The 19,087-nt window shown below is 40.7% G+C and overlaps 1 protein-coding gene across 4 annotated transcripts in view; it reads right to left on the bottom strand.

The window, feature by feature from the left end:
* The window catches only part of LOC112219581 (death-inducer obliterator 1), a 28,945-nt gene extending 10,158 nt beyond the window's left edge, over positions 1-18,787 (bottom strand). Inside the window, exons 1-8 of one of the 4 annotated variants that reach the window (XM_042295176.1) lie at positions 18,665-18,780; positions 11,517-11,687; positions 10,352-10,472; positions 8,994-9,112; positions 7,740-8,727; positions 6,832-7,165; positions 6,284-6,508; positions 2,336-2,546 (exon numbers count right to left, since the gene is read on the bottom strand). In XM_042295176.1, the coding sequence (XP_042151110.1) occupies positions 2,336-2,546; positions 6,284-6,508; positions 6,832-7,165; positions 7,740-8,727; positions 8,994-9,075 (1,840 nt within the window). In that variant the 5' untranslated portion in view covers positions 9,076-9,112; positions 10,352-10,472; positions 11,517-11,687; positions 18,665-18,780. Of the gene's footprint in view, positions 1-2,335; positions 2,547-6,283; positions 6,509-6,831; positions 7,166-7,739; positions 8,728-8,993; positions 9,113-10,351; positions 10,473-11,516; positions 11,688-18,664 lie in introns of all 4 variants that reach the window. The other 3 variants (XM_042295167.1, XM_042295182.1, XM_042295186.1) reach the window with 3 other exon arrangements.
* Positions 18,788-19,087: the final 300 nt, after the last annotated feature.

Raw genomic sequence — 19,087 nt, 5'->3', positions numbered from 1 at the left:
ATGTCGGTAAGACTCAACACTTCAGTCTTATCAGAAAGGATGAGCTGACTAAATCCTCACAGGCCTGACTGTGTACTAAGCAACAGTGCTCTCTGATATGAATGGTGCCTGCATAACCAACATTTTACATCCGTTCCTGAGCTACAACACTGGACCCCAATCAACAACCCATTAGATAAGACAGATACTAGATGTGTCCAAAGACACCCTGTGTAGAAAGTCACTGGGTACAGAGATTTCTCCACAAAACTAAAATTATATTGGTTTCTCCCTTTGTTTGGTCTTTGAAGATCCCACCAGTTGACCCACTCTATCAAGTGTCCTGAAAAAAAACAATGTTTCCCAAAAGTTCAATTGAACTTGGAACTTACCATGTCAAGGAAGATAATGCCTGAACATTATATATCTTCATACTAACCACCTACAATTGGATATGTTCACCATTGAAAGTAGAGCTGTGAAGCTAGCAAACAAAACAGTAGAGCTGTGAAGCTAGCATACAAAACAGTGTAGTGATGTCCTAACACCATCTACCTTCAGGGGTACACACATTTAATGAGAATTCAATAAAGACTAAATATGTATTGCCAAGGAATATTACAAACCTCAACAATTCAATAAAAACTATTTAAGATCAATGCAACATCTTCAACAGACATGGGTTGTGCATACTTGCTCAAATTAAATTTGTATGACCATCTATATTAGTTTTTAGCTTTGTTAAAGCACATGAAGCTTTTCTGCCATGTCTGTGTTGCTCATTACCAAAGTATGAGAATTGGGGATGTACATGCAAAACAGCAATACCCGAGTGCCATCAAGAGAAAATGTTACTGCCATCACCAGCTACACAATTGCTCTGTGATACAAAGAGAGGCAATTTCAAGTTGACTGATTTGTACCAAAAAATATAGATCTCGTTGTCAAACAATCAAAATGTCATAATCAGAACTTGTATGTCTGCAAAATAAGATATTACAGATCAGAAGATATAGACATGCGAGCAGGTTGAGTGAATCACATATGACATCCATGTAGGTCGAGAGTAACAGACAGCTGGTATTATGGTGGATAAGATGATTCCTGAGAGCATGAACTGCCAAATACCTTGCGACTGCCCTCACACTCCAAAAATCCACAACCTGTAATATCTGCCTTCTTAAGTAACCTGGATAAAGCTAGGAACCAAAGCAGAGTTCCTCATAGTGAAAAATATACTCAATTGTCCCTAAATATATATTTCATATCAGTAAATCAGAAGTGTAGTATAACTTTTAGGTGACAACAGTCTGCCTCCCTACTCTTTATGTATAGTTTATGACGACTGTGGTCTTCCACTCTTCTTGTGCATTCTAATACTTCTGTGCTTCTGTGTCTTCAGCTGGTCTTGTCTCAGCAGAAGAAGCTATAGATTTCCTGTCCCAGCTGTTCCCCAGTCTGTCCGCTTTAGACTTGCACTTCCTCCTGGCATGGTGTAGATCTGTGGCACATGCTGTCAGAGCAACTGGCCAGGACATCCCCAGTAATCCAAGACCTCTCCCATAATCAATCAAGGCATCCAAAATCTGTCTTAACACCTTTTATTTTATTGCCAGTGTCGCAGAGGGAGTTTGGATGCATGACATTCAATATGAATAATAATGCAAACTATTTTAAAACCCAGCACGTTATTTACAAAACTAATAGTGAATAGTTCCTTGGCTGCGCTGAAGAAACTTATGGCTTAATTAAATCAGCGGTGAGCTGTATTTCTGTATAGTCCACTGTATAAATCCAGGGATAAAAAAAATCACAGACCTACCTGCTGGAGAGAAGAGGGAGGGACTGCCTTCAGATGAACAGCAAGAGGAGCACATGGAGATACTCATACGCACCACATGGGTGCCAACACACAAACAGCATACAGTAACCTAGGATTTATATGAATCTACACAAGTAATCCCCAACCATTGTTTTGTTCATGGTTACTGATTTTCTTTTTAACAGAGTTTTCAAAATAAATCCTAAAATACTTACCTTTGTATCCATTCATTGCAATGTGTACTTACCCACTCTGCATACCTGACTAAGTAACCATGCCCTGGCAACATACACAGAATACATTCGGGGACCCATTGTCATTACAATTTTCCCCACAGATATGGGTCATTCAGCTAAGCCATTACGTCACCTTGATAACAACCACATTTATAATGGGCAAACAACGTGGTTTTTCAAAGAACCAGTAATAGATCAATGCATATCATACATTCAACTGGCTCACTTGACAACCCCTATAGTGTGAGAAGATAAACAGTTAAGAGTGGATTATTAAGACCTTCAAAGAGATACATACACGTTTTGTTTAACACTGTTGGTGGTGCTATGGGTGTAGTCTTTTCTGGCGTTACTGCATTGTAATTATGGTCGCTGGACCAGGACGACATGGCGGGTGGTGGTGGATGCTCTTCGTGTGACTCTTCATCACCATCCTCATCGGCCTCACCGTCAGACTCTTCCTCCTCTGTGGACTTCTTGCTGGTCTTCCTCCCAGTGGTGGAATTCTTCTGGATGGACAGACAGACATTCACTCAAATCAGTAACGTGCACAGGAAGGGTTTCATAGCAAAATATTGAAAGTTATGGTGTTATGTATGTAATTGATGACAGCTTTGCACACTCTTGGCATTATCTCAACCAGCTTCATAAGGTAGTCACCTGGAATGCATTTCAGTTAACAGGTGTGCCTTGTAAAAATTGAATTTGTGGAATTTCTTTCCTTCTTAATGCGTTTCAGCCAATCAGTTGTGTGTGAAAAGGTCGGGTTGGTATTCAGAAGACAACCAAGTCCATATTATGGCAAGAACAGCTCAAATAAGCAAAGAGAAACGACAGTCCATCATTACTTTAAGACATGAAGGCCTTAGTCGCAAAAACCATCAAGCGCTATGATGAAACTGGCACTTATGAGGACCGCCACAGGAAAGGAAGACCTAGAGTTATCTCTGCTGCAGATGATGAAGTTAAATTTACCAGCCTCAGAAATTGCAGCCCCAAAAAATGTTTCACAATTAACAGAAACATGTCAACCGATTATGATTTTTCAACGCCGATACCGATTATTGGAGGACCAAAAAAAAAAACTGATACCGATTAATCAGCCATTTTTAAAAATGTATTTGCTATAATGACAATTACAACAATACTGAATGAACACTTATTTTAACTTAATATAATACATCAATTTAGCCTCAAATAAATAATGAAACATGTTAAATTTGGTTTACATAATGCAAAAACAAAGTGTTGGAGAAGAAAGTAAAAGTGCAATATGTGCCATGCAAGAAAGCTAACGTTTGAGTTCCTCGCTCAAACTATTTCTCTCTGTACCGTTTGTATTTCATTAACCTTTGACTATTGATGTTCTTATAGGCACTTTAGTATTGCCAGTGTAACAGTATAGCTTCCGTCCCTCTCCTCGCTCCTACCTGGGCTCGAACCAGGAACACAACGACAACAGCCACCCTCGAAGCAGCGTTACCCCATCTCTCCACAAAAGCCGCGGCCCTTGAAGAGCAAGGGGAATAACTACTCCAAGTCTCAGAGCGAGTGACGTTTGAAACGCTATTAGCACGGACCCCGCTAACTAGCTAGCCATTTCACATTGGTTACACGAGCCTAATCTCGGGAGTTGATAGGCTTGAAGTCATAAACAGCTGCTGGCAAACACACAAAAGTGCTGTTTGAATGAATGCTTACGAGCCTGCTGCTGCCTACCATCGCTCAGTCAGACTGCTCTATCAAATCATACACTTAGTTATAACATGATAACACACAGAAATACGAGCCTTAGGTCATTAATATGGTCGAATCCGGAAACTATCATCTCGAAAAGAAGATGTTTATTCTTTCAGTGAAATACGGAACCGTTCCGTATTTTATCTAACGGGTGGCATCCATAAGTCTAAATATTCCTGTTACATTGCACAACCTTCAATGTTATGTCATAATTACGTAAAATTCTGGCAAATTAGGCGGCCTAAACTGTTGCATATACACGGACTCTGCGTGCAATGAACGCAAGAGAAGTGACACAATTTCACCTGGTTAATATTGCCTGCTAACCTGGATTTCTTTTAGCTAAATATGCATATTTAAAAATATATACTTCTGTGTATTGATTTTAAGAAAAGGCATTGAAGTTTATGGTTAGGTACACATTGGAGCAACGATACGCACCGCATCGATTATATGCAACGCAGGACACGCTAGATAAACTAGTAATATCATCAACCATGTGTAGTTAACTAGTGATTATGATTGATTGATTGTTTTCATAAGATAAGTTTAATGCTAGCTAGCAACTTACCTTGGCTTACTGCATTCGCGTAACAGGCAGGCTCCTCGTGGAGTGCAATGGTTAGAGCATTGGACTAGTTAACTGTAAGGTTGCAAGATTGAATCCCCCGAGCTGACAAGGTAAAAATCTGTCGTTTTGCCCCTGAACAAGGCAGTTAACCCACCGTTCCTTGGCCGTCATTGAAAATAAGAATGTGTTCTTAACTGACTTGCCAAGTTAAATAAAGATTAAATAAAGATGTAAAAAAAAGAAGAAAAAGATCAAATCAGTGTCCAAAAATACCGATTTGCGATTGTTGTGAAAACTTGAAATCGTCCCTAATTAATCGGCCATTCCGATTAATCGGTCAACCTCTAATGTCAACATCAACTGTTCAGAGGAGACTGCATGAATAAGGTCCTCGTGGTCAAATTGCTGCAAATAAATCACAACTAAAGGACACCAATAAGAAGAAGAGATGTGCTTGGGCCAAAAAACACAAGCAATGGACATTAATTAGACTGATGAGTCCAAAGTTTAGATTTTTGGTTCCAACCGTCGTGTCTTTGTGAGACGCAGAGAAGGTGAACCGATGATCTCCGCATGTGTGATGGGGGTTTGCTGGTGACACTGTCTGATTTATTTAGAATTCAAGGCACACTTAACCAGCATGGCTACCACAGCATTCTGCAGCGATATGCCATCCCATCTGGTTTGGGCTTAGTGGGACTATCATTAATTTTTCAACAGGACAATCACCTAAAACACACCTCCAGTCTGTGTAAGGGCTATTTGACCAAGAAGGAGAGTGATGGAATGCTGCATCAGATGACCTGGCCTCCACAATAACCCAAACTCAACCCAATTGACATGGTTTGGGATGAATTGGACTGCAGAATGAAGGAAAAACAGCCAACAAGTGCCCAGCATATGTGGGAACTCCTTCAAGACTGTTGGAAAAGCATATCAGGTGACTACCTCATGAAGCTGGTTGAGAAAATGCCAAGCGTATGCAAAGCTGTCAAGGCAAAGGGTGGCTATTTGAAGAATCTCAAATATAAAATACGCTTGTTTGGTTACTACATGATACCATATGTGTTATTTCACATTTTTTGATGTCTTAATTATTATTCTACAATGTAGAAAACAGTAAAAATAAAGAAAAACCCTTGAATGAATAGGTGTCCAAACTTTTGACTGGTACTGTATATACAATTGTAAACTGCTGCCAATTCATTATGTTGGGGAAAAAATAACAATTTAGTAAATCACATGACAGTTGTCTGTATTTCATTAGACACAGCTAAATAGATGAAATAGCTATTGAATAACAATCAAATGACAGCAAATATATTTCTCCTGTCTCTCCTCCACAAGATGTTCCTCAGACCAGAATTGTGTTCTGTAGTTCCTACTGATTTTAATTTTTTAAAAACCTTTATTTAACGAGGCAAGTCAGATAAGAACAAATTCTTATTTTCAATTACGGCCTAGGAACAGTGGGTTAACTGCCTTTTCAGGGGCAAAACGACAGATTGTACCTTGTCAGCTCGGGGGTTTGAACTTGCAACCTTCCGGTTACTAGTCCAACACTAACCACTAGGCTACCCTGCCACCCCTGATGCAATCAATCACCAACCTTCCCATGAATGTTTGCTACCAATGACTCAGAAAAAATAACAATCTAGCAAGTAACCAATAAACATTATTTCAGGTCACTGTAATTACTCAGATATTTTTGAAAAAAAATCTAACCAGTTGTATAACCCGCTGGTAATGAGATATTCACACTCAATTTCACACTCAAAATTGGCGTACCTTTTTGGCCTGATTTAGAGAACGTATTTCAAAACATTGGAATGTATGAGGTCTATGCTTAATTTGGGCTCCACACAATATATTACTAACCAGTTTCAGTAGGTAAAAATGTAAACATCTTCGGTATCTTATGAACCCCATATTTACCTTGGGCGTTGCCCTGGTACCAGGTGTTTTCTTCTGTCCCTTGGCCTTGTCTTGGTCTTTCTGCTTAGGTTCATCTTTCTGCTTGGGCTCGGAGATGGACTTGGCTGCCATGGCTGCCGCGGCGTGTCTCAGGATACACTCACTGCCGCAGTAGACAGAGTCCTTCAGGGCGTTCTTCTCACAGCCTGGCCCGATACATTTGGGCAGATTAGACTCCTCTGCCGCCTGTTGAAAGTCAAACAGGTCAAACAGGTGCACAGTGCAACACGGTTGTTCCAAATACAGGCTGTCCTGATACAACTGAAAAAGAAAACCTACTTTCACTACAAACAAATCTCAGAGTTTGATATGTTGCCATTGTTTACACATTGAGTGCTTTTATTCAATTATTAGTAATAAAATAGAAACCTTCAATCAAGTATTCACACCCATCCCTAATATGGAGCTCTCAGATGTCTTTCAGAAAGCTATTATTGGCATGACAAACTTGAACCGTTTTTTGTTGGGTTCATCCACTGGAGCTATGAGAAAAGTAATAGAAAACCTACTGCCTGAAAAATCTTGATCTTCTTTTTTCCACTGGGGTTTGTTGTTTTCTCTATTCTCCCTTTAATACCCAAGTCATCGCTACCCTTCTCATCTGCACCAGCAGCAGCTGTAGGTGAGGAAGCTGCCACAGAGGGGCTCTGCTCGGCTTTGCGGGCTCCAGGGGCAGCTGCTTTGAGTTTGCCATTGGGCTTGGCTGTCTGGCTCTTCTTGGTGGTACAGTTGGGGCAGACATAGTCCTCCCCATTCCTCTCCATCAGACGTCCACGAGCCTCAGTGATGCCCACACAGTCTCCATGGAACCACTCCTCACAGCGGTCGCAGCAGATCATGAACCTGGGCGCACACAGAGCACTTAGCAGAGCATAGAGAGACTACTATACAAACAGCAGCAATGGGAGGGTTACATATTGTGATATTATTTTTGACAATTTATATCACATTGTTTTGACAATGTCGCTACATTTTTGCACTAGTTGGCTGTACCTGCACCAAAACTCCAGTATTTTTTCTCCATCTTTTAAAAAGGGAGCCAATTTGTTTTGAGCACTTTTATTTTCCTGACTGATCCAAATGTGTTTCTTATGGCTTTCTCACTGGTCCAGCGACCATGTGGTGAGCAATATGAAACATTGAATCGCAGTAAAATAACAGTATTGAATCGCAATACATATAGAATCGTGAGAATCGCAATAGATATCCTATTGGCTGCAAAGTATCGTGATAATAGTTTACAAGTCAAGGACATCACTCAGGTTACCTAATCACTAACTATTCATCCCCTTGTAGGTGGGAAATGGAGGCTATTTTGATCACAATCCGTAATCCATGAAGGATCAGACAAAGCATTTGTAAGTACTGGAGAAATCAGATTTCCAATTGAAATGCAAAATAACATCCAAATGTTTACCTTTTGTTGTGTTTCTGTCGACAGATGCAGTACAATGCATTAGGGTCATATCCTTCAGCGTCGCCCGAGTCACTGGATGATGAGGATGACGGGTATTCATCATCATCCTCATTATCTTCCTCTTTGCGGGTTTTTGCCCCTCTGGACTTGGTGTCTCTCTTGTTTGGGTTGGTGCCCCTACTTGCCGCCTTGGCAGGACTGCTGGACCTGGAGGCATGCCTCCCACTGGTCTCAACGGGCTTTCCCTCGCTCTCCTCTTTTTCATTTTCCTCCTTCTCGTCCACCTCCTCTTCTTTTTCTGACACTTCTTTCTTCACAGAGTCCTGCTCTGGCTGCGGCTGCACTATATCCTCCTCCTCTTTCTTTTCAGGGATGATTGTCTTCTTGTCCTCCTCCTTCTCCTCCTGGGGCTGAGGCTGGGGCTCTTTGGGTGCATCTCCACTACCCTTCTCTTCATTGTCAGAGCTTCCATCGTCACTGACTGAGCCACCTCTGCAGCTGCCACGGCCTTTAGCCTTCCGAGTTGTCCTCTTCCTGCCCGTCTTCCTCACTGGTGAATCTGGTTTACCCTCCACAGACTTGGCCTCTGTGTTGCCGTCAAAGCTGGCCTCAGAGGCAGTCTCCGCATCTGTATGGGTCTGGGAGGGAGGGTCCCCACCCTCTACGCTGCCAGGTGCACTTCTCCTCCCCACTGTACGCGCTCTCTTGGTGGTGAGCAGGAACTCCTCCAACTTGTCAGTGCGTTTGGCCTGCCTCCCGCTGCGGCGCACAGGCCCTACTTGGCCATCCTGGCTCTCAGCAGTCGTGTCTCCTGGCATTTCTCTCTTGGCTATGGTGGTCCGGCGGAATCCCCAGGTCTTCTTGAACTCGCTTGTGGTCTTAGCAGATTGCTCCGTCTCCTCTAGCTTTTCCTCAGTAGCATTGTCACCGTGCTCTTGGTCTTCTTTATCTACTCTGTCCTTCTGGACCTTATCGTCCTCTGGGATAGCTGTTGATGGTATAGACACATTAAGGGCCACAAATAATGTGTTTACGTGAAGTAGCAGATTTTGCCAATCAAAAGACTGATTTACTAAGCTAATTAGGTCTTGAAAGCGTACATAGGAATAGTGAAATCCATCCTGACCCTACACACTAATAAACACCTTACAACGAGTAATTACAGAGAATCCAGCAGTGAAGTGCCCATTATTAAAGTTAGACAAACAAGATGCCCCCCTCATTGACAAGGGAAAGGAAGCTAGTCCAAGGTACCTTGAGAGCTGCTATCCATAGGGTCCTGGCTCTGCTCTGGCTCGAGAGCTAGATAGAGCTCAGGGCTCACATTCTCCTCCATAGATGATGGAGTCACTCACTACTTTCAAACAGAACGTCTACAGTTAAGAGAAGAGCACAAGAGACGAGCTTGAGATAGCTACTCTGCAACTCCATTTAACTGAAGAGTGTGGTTGTTTTGGGGAGGGTGGGTGGAGCAGCACTTTGTCAATGTTCAACTACTTTCTTCATATCAACAGACAACTCTTTTCCCAAAATTATCCGAATTTATTTTTGTCAGCCATTGCTGTCGTCTTTTCATACCATCAATTTTCCTCCTTTCCACAAAATGGCTACAGCAGGTTGGCTGCTGTAGTTATAATGATAACTCTACCCGTAGCTGAATAGTGAATTTATCCTTTTTAGCCTAGATCTTGTTACACCACAACCATGGTAAAATGACAAAACAGCAGCAGAATAATTTTTGATTAAACGAAGTTATGAGTATATTAAAACCCCTCCTACAGAACAATATTTGTACATCTTCAGATAAAACAGTTTTATCACCTTGCTGTTCATTGTTACCTCTTAAAATATTTGATATTGAAAGTTATATTAGAAAGACAGAAAATCTGAGCAAATTCTCCCATATCGTCAAATTCGTACAATTAAGCAATAAGGGCCGATGAGGTGTGGTATGTGGCCAAGGGCCATACTTGGGCACGACGCAATGCAGATTGCCTGGATACAGCCCTTAGCCGTGGTATATTTGCCCTATATCACAAACCACAGACGTGCTTTATTGCTATTATAAACTGGTTATCAATGTAATTAGAGCAGTAAAAATAAATGTTTTGTCATACCCATGGTATATGTTCTGTTACAAACTGGGTGGATCGAGCCCAGAATGCTGATTGGCTGACAGCCGTGGTATATCAGACCGTATACCAAAACATTAATTTTTATAGCTCTAATTACAATGGTAACCAGTTTATAATAAAAATAAGGCACCTTGGGGGTTTGTGATATATGGCCAATATACCACGGCTAAGGGCTGTGTCCAGGCAATCCGCGTTGCGTCGTGCCTAACAGCCCTTAGCCGTGGTATATTGGCCATATACCACACCTCCTCAGGCATTGTTGCTTAAATATACCACAGCTGTCAGCAAATCAGCAGTCAGGGCTCGAACCACCCAGTTCATAAAAACTATATAGAACACCACTACTGGGACAAGCTTAGTCTGTTGAAATTGTAAATTTACATGATTCCTATGGTTTACAAAAGAAATGAAACCACCACAAATCAAACAAATGAGTGCATGGCATCCGTTCTTTGACAGAATAAAACACGAGCCTACCTGCTGCTCTGTAGTGGTAGGGCACTGATAAAGTGCTTCTCTGATGAGAAAAATGCTCCTTTTCCACTCACAGCAGGTTCTGATCAGTACTCATCACAGGTCTGGTACTGGGATCTTGGACCTGTAGATAAGTCAGAAAACATCCGTTAAGCATTTGAGGGTATGGAAATTGCAACAGTATACAGCCTTGAAAAGCATAATGCATCACAACAGGTTGGCAACCATCCAACTCCTAACTTTTTTTCAATGTGTGGGACACTTTCAGGGTCATACGTCACGGATTCCAAATTCAAGACACTGCTGAAACAGAGGTTGTTCTCTGACATGAGACCCACTTCCTTTAGTGTCATGATAACACACATTAGCAACAATAATTCACTTCATCTAGACCTATTGAAATAAAAGGTTGCAACATAATAGAATAGTGACTACTGCAAAAAAAGGTTCAGTGTGTAGGGTACAGACATAGTCAACTTGTGATAAAATGTTTTTCGTAATAAAGACACACCGGTAGATAATCATTCAGCCCCACCTAATTTAACAAAAAATGTGTCCCAATCACAACTGATGACTAAACAAACCTAAATCCCACGTTGTAGTTATCATTATCAAATAATTATTATCAAAACACAACAAATAGGCTGACATGTTATAAACAATGCTCCCTCCCAAACAGTTGGAACTGAAAATAGATAAGTAAACCTGGACAGGTAGCATTTAGATGATAATTTATTTTTTAAAGCATCCCTCTCTGTAGCATGATAAACAATAGCCCTGAGCAAAAGTGCCAAACCACAGATTACTCAATAAAAGATTCATAATAGTACAAGTTAAAATATTTTAACTATTTGATCAACAAAGACATTTTAAGAAAAGGGAATATATTCTCCACAATCAAAGCACCTTGCTAAATTTGCAAAATAAGGTTCAGATCAGTCTGGCCTGAACATTCCACTGACAATACCATAAGCATGAGGACCTCCAAATCATTTCCACCTCAAACATGTCTGAAAAACAGGTGTAGAACAAATAGAACCAACCATGTTGTAATTGTATATTTAAACATTCAAAGCATGGACACGATCCTACAATAATGACGTGAGTGACTCTAATGAATAATCAATACAGCATGTACGATGAGACAGACTATAGGGAAGTCAGAGACCTGGCAGTATGGTGCCTGGACAACAGTCTGTCCCTCAACGTGGGCAAGGCAAAGGAGCTTATCGTGGACTACAGGAAACGGAGGGCCAAACACACTTCCATTCACGTTGACGGGGCTGTGGTGGAGCGGGTCAAGAGCGTCAAGTTCCTCGATGTCCACATCACTAAGGACCTATCATGGTCCAAACACAGCAACATAGTCGTGAAGAGGACATGATAGGGATGGCGATATGGCCTAAAAAAAAATCTGATCTGGATTATTTTTTATTTTATTTATTTTACTTAAGGATGATTTACAATATACAGTGCATTCGGAATGTATTCAGACCTCTTGACTTCTTCCACATTTTGATACGTTACAGCCTTATTCTAAAATTGATTCAATTGTTGCTTTTCCTCATCAATCTACACATAATTACCATAATGACATAGCACAAACAGGTTTTTCGATTTATTTTGCAAATATATAAAACTGAAATATCACATTTACATAAGTATTCAGACCCTTTACTCAGTACTTTGTTGAAGCACCTTCGGCAGCGATTACAGCCTCGAGTCTTCTTTGGTATGATGCTACAAGCTTGGCACTAGAGGTCGGCCGATTAATTAGGGCCGATATCAAATTTTCATAACAATCGGTAATCTGCATTTTTAGATGCCGATTATGGCCGATTACATTGCATTCCACGAGGAAACGGCATGGCAGGCTGACCACCTGTTACGCGAGTGCAGCAAGGAGCCAAGGTAAGTTGCTAGCTAGCATTAAACTTATCTTATAAAAAAAACAATCAATCTTCACATAATCAATAGTTAACTACACATGGTTGATGATATTACTAGGTTAACTAGCTTGTCCTGCATTGTATATAATCAATGCGGTGCCTGTAAATTTATCATCGAATCACAGACTACTTCGCCAAACGGGGGATGATTTAACAAATGCACATTCGCAAAAAAATCACAATCGTTGCACGAATGTACCTAACCATAAACATCAATGTCTTTCTTAAAATCAATACACAGAAGTTTTTACCTGCGTATTTAGTTTAATTTATTTTATGTTAGCAGGCAATATTAACTAGGGAAATTGTGTCACTTCTCTTGCGTTCATTGCACGCAGAGTCAGGGTATATGCAACAGTTTGGGCCGCCTGGCTCGTTGCAAACAAATTTGCCAGAATTTTCCATAATTATGACATAACATTGAAGGTTGTGCAATGTAACAGCGATATTTAGACTTAGGGTTGCCACCCGTTTGATAAAATACGGAACGGTTCCGTATTTCACTGAAAGAATAAACGTTTTGTTTTCGAAATTATATTTCCGGATTTGACCATATTAATTTCTGTGTTTATTATATTATAATTAAGTCTATGATTTGATAGAGCAGTCTGACTGAGCAGTGGTAGGCGGCAGCAGGGTCGTAAGTATTCATTCAAACATTACAGCGTTTGCCAGCAGTACTTAGCAATGCTTGATTCACAGCGCTGTTCATGACTTCAAGCCTATCAACTCCTAAGATTAGGCTGGCAATACTAAAGTGCCTATTAGAACATCCAATAGTCAAAGTTATATGAAATACTAATGGCATAGAGAGAAATAGTCAATGCATCATAATTCCTATAATAACTACAACCTAAAACTTCTTAACTGGAAATACTGAAGAACTAGGAATATTGAACCACCAGCTTTCATGTTCTCATGTTCTGAGCAAGGAAATTAAACGTTAGCTTTTTTAAATGGCACATATTGCACTTTCTTCCCCAACACTGTGTTTTTGCATCATTTAAAGCAAATTGAAAATGTTTCATTATTTAGAGACTAAATAGATTTTATTTATGTATTATATTAAGTTAAAATAAAAGTGTTCATTCAGTATTGTTGTAATTGTCATTATTACAATAATACATAAAAATCGTCCGATTAATCGGTATCGGCTTTTTTTGGTCCTCCAATAAATTGGTATCGGCGTTGAAAAATCGTAATCGGTCGACCTCTACTTGGCACACCTGTATTTGGGGAGTTTCTCCCATTTTTCTCTGCAAATCCCCTCAAACTCTGTCAGGTTGGATGGGGAGTGTCGTTGCACAGCTATTTTCTGGTGACTCCAGAGATGTTCGATAGGGTTCAAGTCCAGGCTCCGGCTGGCCACTCAAGGACATTCATAGACTTGTCCCAAAGCCACTCCTGCGTTGTCTTGGCTGTGTGTTTAGGGTAGTTGTCCAGTTGGAAGGTGAACCTTCGACCCAGTCTGAGCGCTCTGGAGTAGGTTTTCATCAAGGATCTCTTAGTACTTTGCTCTGTTCATCTTTCCCTTGATCCTAACTAATCTGCCAGTCCTTGCCGCTGAAAAACAGCCCCACAGCATGATGCTGCCAACATCATGCTTCACCGTAGGGATGGTGCCAGGTTTTCTCCAGGCGTGACTTGGCATTCAGGCCAAAGAGTTCGATCTTGTTTTCATCAGACCAGAGAATCTTGTTTCTCATGGTCTGAATCCTTTGTTTTGGCAAACTCCAAGTGGGCTGTCATGTGCCTTTTATCGAGGAGTGGCTTCTGCCTGGCCACTCTGACATAAAGGCCTGATTGGTGGAGTGCTGCAGAGATGGTTGTTCTTCTGGAAGGTTCTCCCATCTCCACAGAGGAACTCTGGAGCTAGTGACCATGAGGTTCTTGACACCTCCCTGACCAAGGCCCTTTTCCCCTGATTGCACAGTTTGGCCAGGCAGCCAGCTCTATTTAGAGTTTTCGTGGTTCCAAGCTCATTCCATGTAAGAATGATGGAGGCCACTGTGTTCTTGGGGACCTTCAATGCAACAGAAACTTTTTCGTTTGTGCCTCGGCACAATCCTGTCTCGGAGCTCTATGGACAATTCCTTCTTGCTCAGACATGCACTGTCAACTGTGGGACCTTATATAGACAGGTGTGCAATATCAAAACATGTCCAATCAATTGAATTTTACAACAGGTGGACTCCAATCATGTTGTAGAAACATCTCAATGATGATCAATGGAAACAGGATGCACCAGAACTCAATTTCAAGTCTCATAGCAAAGGGTCTGAATAGTTATGTAAATAAAAGGTACCTGTTTCTTATTTATTTTCAAAACATTTCTTAAAATAACTTTTCGCTCTTTTCATTATTGGGTAGTTGATAATTGAATACATTTTGATAATGGATAATTTAATCTATTTTAGAATAAGGTTGTAATGTAATAAAATGTGGAAAACGTCAAAGGGTCTGAATACTTTCAGAATGCACTGTATATCTCCACCCAAAAAATACAATTAAAAAGGTCAATACACTGGTAAATATAAACCTACCACCATGACACACTAATAATTTAATCAAAATAGTTTAACCTGCTTTTTGCAATAAATCACTGATCTGGCTTTCAAGTCTGTCTATGAAAATGCCCTTTTTGTTATACATTTTGCCAGAATGTATAACAAAATGCACATCCTCTAATAATGAACAACTTCTAGTAGCAGGCATTATAGAAAATGAACACAGGTCTCAGACAAATCCATCAAGCACAAGCCCGCATGCTAGTGAGTAGCCAAGATAACTTTCTATTTCAAGTCTAGTCTACTTGGATCTATTTGCTTGCTAACAAAGTGGTACAGTTGAACTGTGATTAATAGACCCTCTAGAATGTTCACTTTATTTAGATATTGAAATCAAGTGGCCTACCTGGATAAGATGCTTATTTCTCAGAATGAAAATGAGTTACCAATCCCTTATATAAACGCGTATTTTAATGCTCATTGCACAATTAGAAAACACAGACTAGACTGCTGACGTTTACAATGCTGCTAGCGGTATGTGTTAAAGAAGGGAGCGACATAAACTGAGCATTAATTTCCCACAATCATGTTCATTGATACTCTCGTTTTAGTAGGGTCTGCTCTACATTTTGGGAGTCGAGACATAAAAATGGTATCGTTAGAAAGGTTAAGTTGTCGTCTGCTACAGTAAAAAATAATGTATCTAAGCGTTTCAGTGTCCATATGACCGATTCTGTAGGACCAAACTTCAAATAGAGAGTTTAAATTGCTTGTTGTCAGAGAATAAATTACATTTCGTCTTGCGAGTAGGCTGGGGGAGGGGCTTGGTGTCTGAGTGGGAAGTTGCGAAGGAGACGGAACACTCATAAAAACTGAAAATACGACAAAATATAGTCTTGATTCTAGCGATACAGGCAGTTTGAGCATCGCGCTATAACACAAATTAGAATTAATCATTTGATATATCGCCCAGCCCTAGGGCACGACAATGGCTCTTCCCCCTCAGGAGGTTTAAAAGTTTCAGCATAGGCCCCTCTGATCCTCAAAAAGTTGTACAGCTGCACTATTGAGCAATCTTGACTGGCTGCATCACTGCTTGGTATGGCAACTGCTCGTCATCTGACCGTAAGGTGCTAAAGAGGGCAGTCATACGGCCCAGTACATCACTGTGGTCGAACTCACTGCCATCCAGGACCTCTATACCAAGTGTTGTCAGAGGAAGGCCCACAAAATTGTCAAAGACTCCAGCCACCCAAGTCATACTGTTCTGTCTGCTACTGCACGGCAACCGTACCGAACAGGCGAACCCTCTGGGACCAAAAGGCTCCTGAACAGCTTCTAACCTCAAGCCACTAAATAGTTAAACCAAATAGCCACCCGGACGAAGTATTTTTTACTCTATATCCACACACTCACACATTTGTCAGTTACACCCTGTTGCCTAGTCACTTTTATCTGTATGTACATCTACCTCATTGTCCTCGTACCTCAGCACATCGACTCGGTACTGGTACCCCATGTCTATAGCCAAGTTATTGTTACTCATTGTGCATTTATTCCTCATGATAATATGTATTATTACTACTTTTGTATTCTGCATTGTTGGGAAGGGCCGTAAGTAAGCATTTCACTGTTAGTCTACAGCTGTTAACGAAGCATGTGACAACTACAATTTGATAATATCTCAATGAGAAAGGTCATTGGTGATGGGGGATATACAAATGCAGCAAGAAAAGAGAGACAAGACCATTTCTGCAGTTTTTGGGGTGTGCCTGGGATTCAAGTCAGTCTTATTTATCTCTGAATTGGTGCATTAATTGACAGAACATCTGCATCATAATAATACAACTTAACTGGGTTGTAAAAACATTAAACTGTCACTAAATAAACACTTCAGACCAACAACTGGACATCAAAATGACATTGGCACAGCTCTGGGAATGGCTTTGGCTGAATAGAAGTTGCCTAATACACAAAGTTGTAAAATGTGCACCCCATTGTATGTTTCAATGACTGACAAACACACATGCAGTGAAACATTGACATTTACTTTCACATGTTAAGATTCAATATCCCATTTACATTGGTCTGATTATTCTCAAATGCATTTCTCATCCCTGATTTACTGTTGGGGAGGGTACACCACTGAATATAAATGATTATTATAAATGGTTATTGTATGCCAAAAGACCATATTGATGGTATTAATGGGCAAATGCAACACAAAGTAACCACATTTCTACAACTCACCAATAGATGAAGCACTTGCCAAAAGATACAGACCCTACTGTTACACTCGGGGTCAAAAAAAAACGTACCTGAATGCAGGGATGGGATATGTCACTGTACTCCAAATTTTTACCTTAATCCACACTTCTCCATCGAGAACATTGAAATACTGCTAGATGTCTGGGAAAACTGCCCTTTTCGGTGTACAATTGCATTTATTCTATTGCCATTTATCCTGTTATCAATAAAATGTACATGTTAACAGTATATTGATTACAATTATTATATTTTAATTAAATGCAATATATTAGCTTCCAAAATGTATGTAGGTATATATAGCGGTCTTCATAAAACATTCTGATTGAATGGCTTGTCCTGCACTTTGTAAAAACCCAGAGTGCATATTGGAAAGATATATTGGTTCCTTGCTAAACATAGCAATGTGAATGCAAAGGGATTCGGCCCACAAAATAGGTGAAGTGAACTGGCAAGAGTTGAGTCCTCATTCAAAGGCAGAATGGTAGGCCTATTGACATTTATTCCCCTCCTTTAAAACATAGTAATTAAGTAAATAGCCTCACCCACAAAATGCAAAGGAATTTGAAATGTCTGTATTTGAATTTACAGCAATTCAACGGAAGAAAAAAATACTAGCAAGAGAACCACGATGCCGGGATGAGAGGGGTGCACCACGGATTGTTCCCCGATCATGGTCACGACACACGTGAGAAAACCACTCCCAGAGACCCACCCCAATTGACATGTTGGGGGAAGGGGTGGTCACTGCAACATTGTTAGCGAGTTACAATGTTATTCTAAACTAAATCGTGGGGAAGTGACAGTGATCGCATACTAATGCCTGACGTTACTTTGCACTATGCTAGCTAGATAGCTCTCAGTCCAGGCCTAACAGAACACGGCGAACCATCTAGCTAGATATTGACAACCGTTGTAGAAACGTATCACATGCTCGATTTTGTCTTTTGGATCATACAAATTATAATCCCGACAGTCATACTCGGGTGGCTGGCAAAGAAGTATCTGAATTACACGGAAGAAACAATCATTGCCACGAACCGCTTATCGTGTTAACGTAGCAGTAGATCGCAAATACAAGGCGTCTGCGTCCACTGAGAAATCCGACACGGTCGTTAGCTAGATAAATGATATTTATGTTGGGTGGCTAAATATTATAAGCCACAACTAGCCAAGTACTTGATGTTTCGCAAATGTACTAGAAAAAAGCACTCTGAAGTAGAGAAGCTCGAGAAGGATCACACACCCACCACTTTAATGTAGTAAACTATGTAGCGATCCCCATGCAGTGACCTCAACATGAATTCATGCCACCGGACAACATGCGCTAATGCACACATAGATAGGGACTCGTTTAAAGACAAATAATGTTAGTTTACGAACATACAATTAGCGTGATGTATTACCCGCAAATTACGTTACAAATCGCGGAACGTTAGCTAGGCCACCACCACGCTTCGACTGGCTAGCTAGCTTGCTGCTTACAACTAGCAAGAAACTTTAAAATATAAACAGCATTCAACCGTATCTAGTAATTGACAAAGAATGCCACACAAGTATAGTTTGGGTATATAATACGTTGCAATTCGACCCACTTGTAAACATTGACGATATTTTACGTTCTTGCACAGTCTCCGTTTAGTCCTCCATTTTCATTTCGTGTTGGTTGGCTCGCACTGACTAGCAATGCAGAATGGCGCTGACTGATTGTCAGCTAGAGGAGAGCTATTTTGCTCAGTTGTTACTACAGCGCTAATTCAGGCCAGGGGTGGAAAGCCAGATTCTGATGCCAAAACAAACCCCCAGGGAAACCAGGGCAATGTCATTCAATCTACAATAGAATAATATAGATTATGCGATCACTGTGTTGGTCAATTGCACACAAGGTCCAACCGAAATATTGCTTCCGATTTTAAACTGGGAAGCTGTTAAACTCAAGGGCACAACGCCAGGCAATGGCATCTAGGATTTGATGCCATTGCAGCTCACTTCCCGTCAGATATTTCTAGGCGCACTTG

This window comes from Oncorhynchus tshawytscha, linkage group LG02 (assembly GCF_018296145.1).
Source record: "Oncorhynchus tshawytscha isolate Ot180627B linkage group LG02, Otsh_v2.0, whole genome shotgun sequence".
Taxonomy (NCBI): domain Eukaryota; kingdom Metazoa; phylum Chordata; class Actinopteri; order Salmoniformes; family Salmonidae; genus Oncorhynchus; species Oncorhynchus tshawytscha.
Note: the sequence above shows the minus strand (reverse complement) of the source record. Positions and strands in the feature narration are given on the sequence as shown.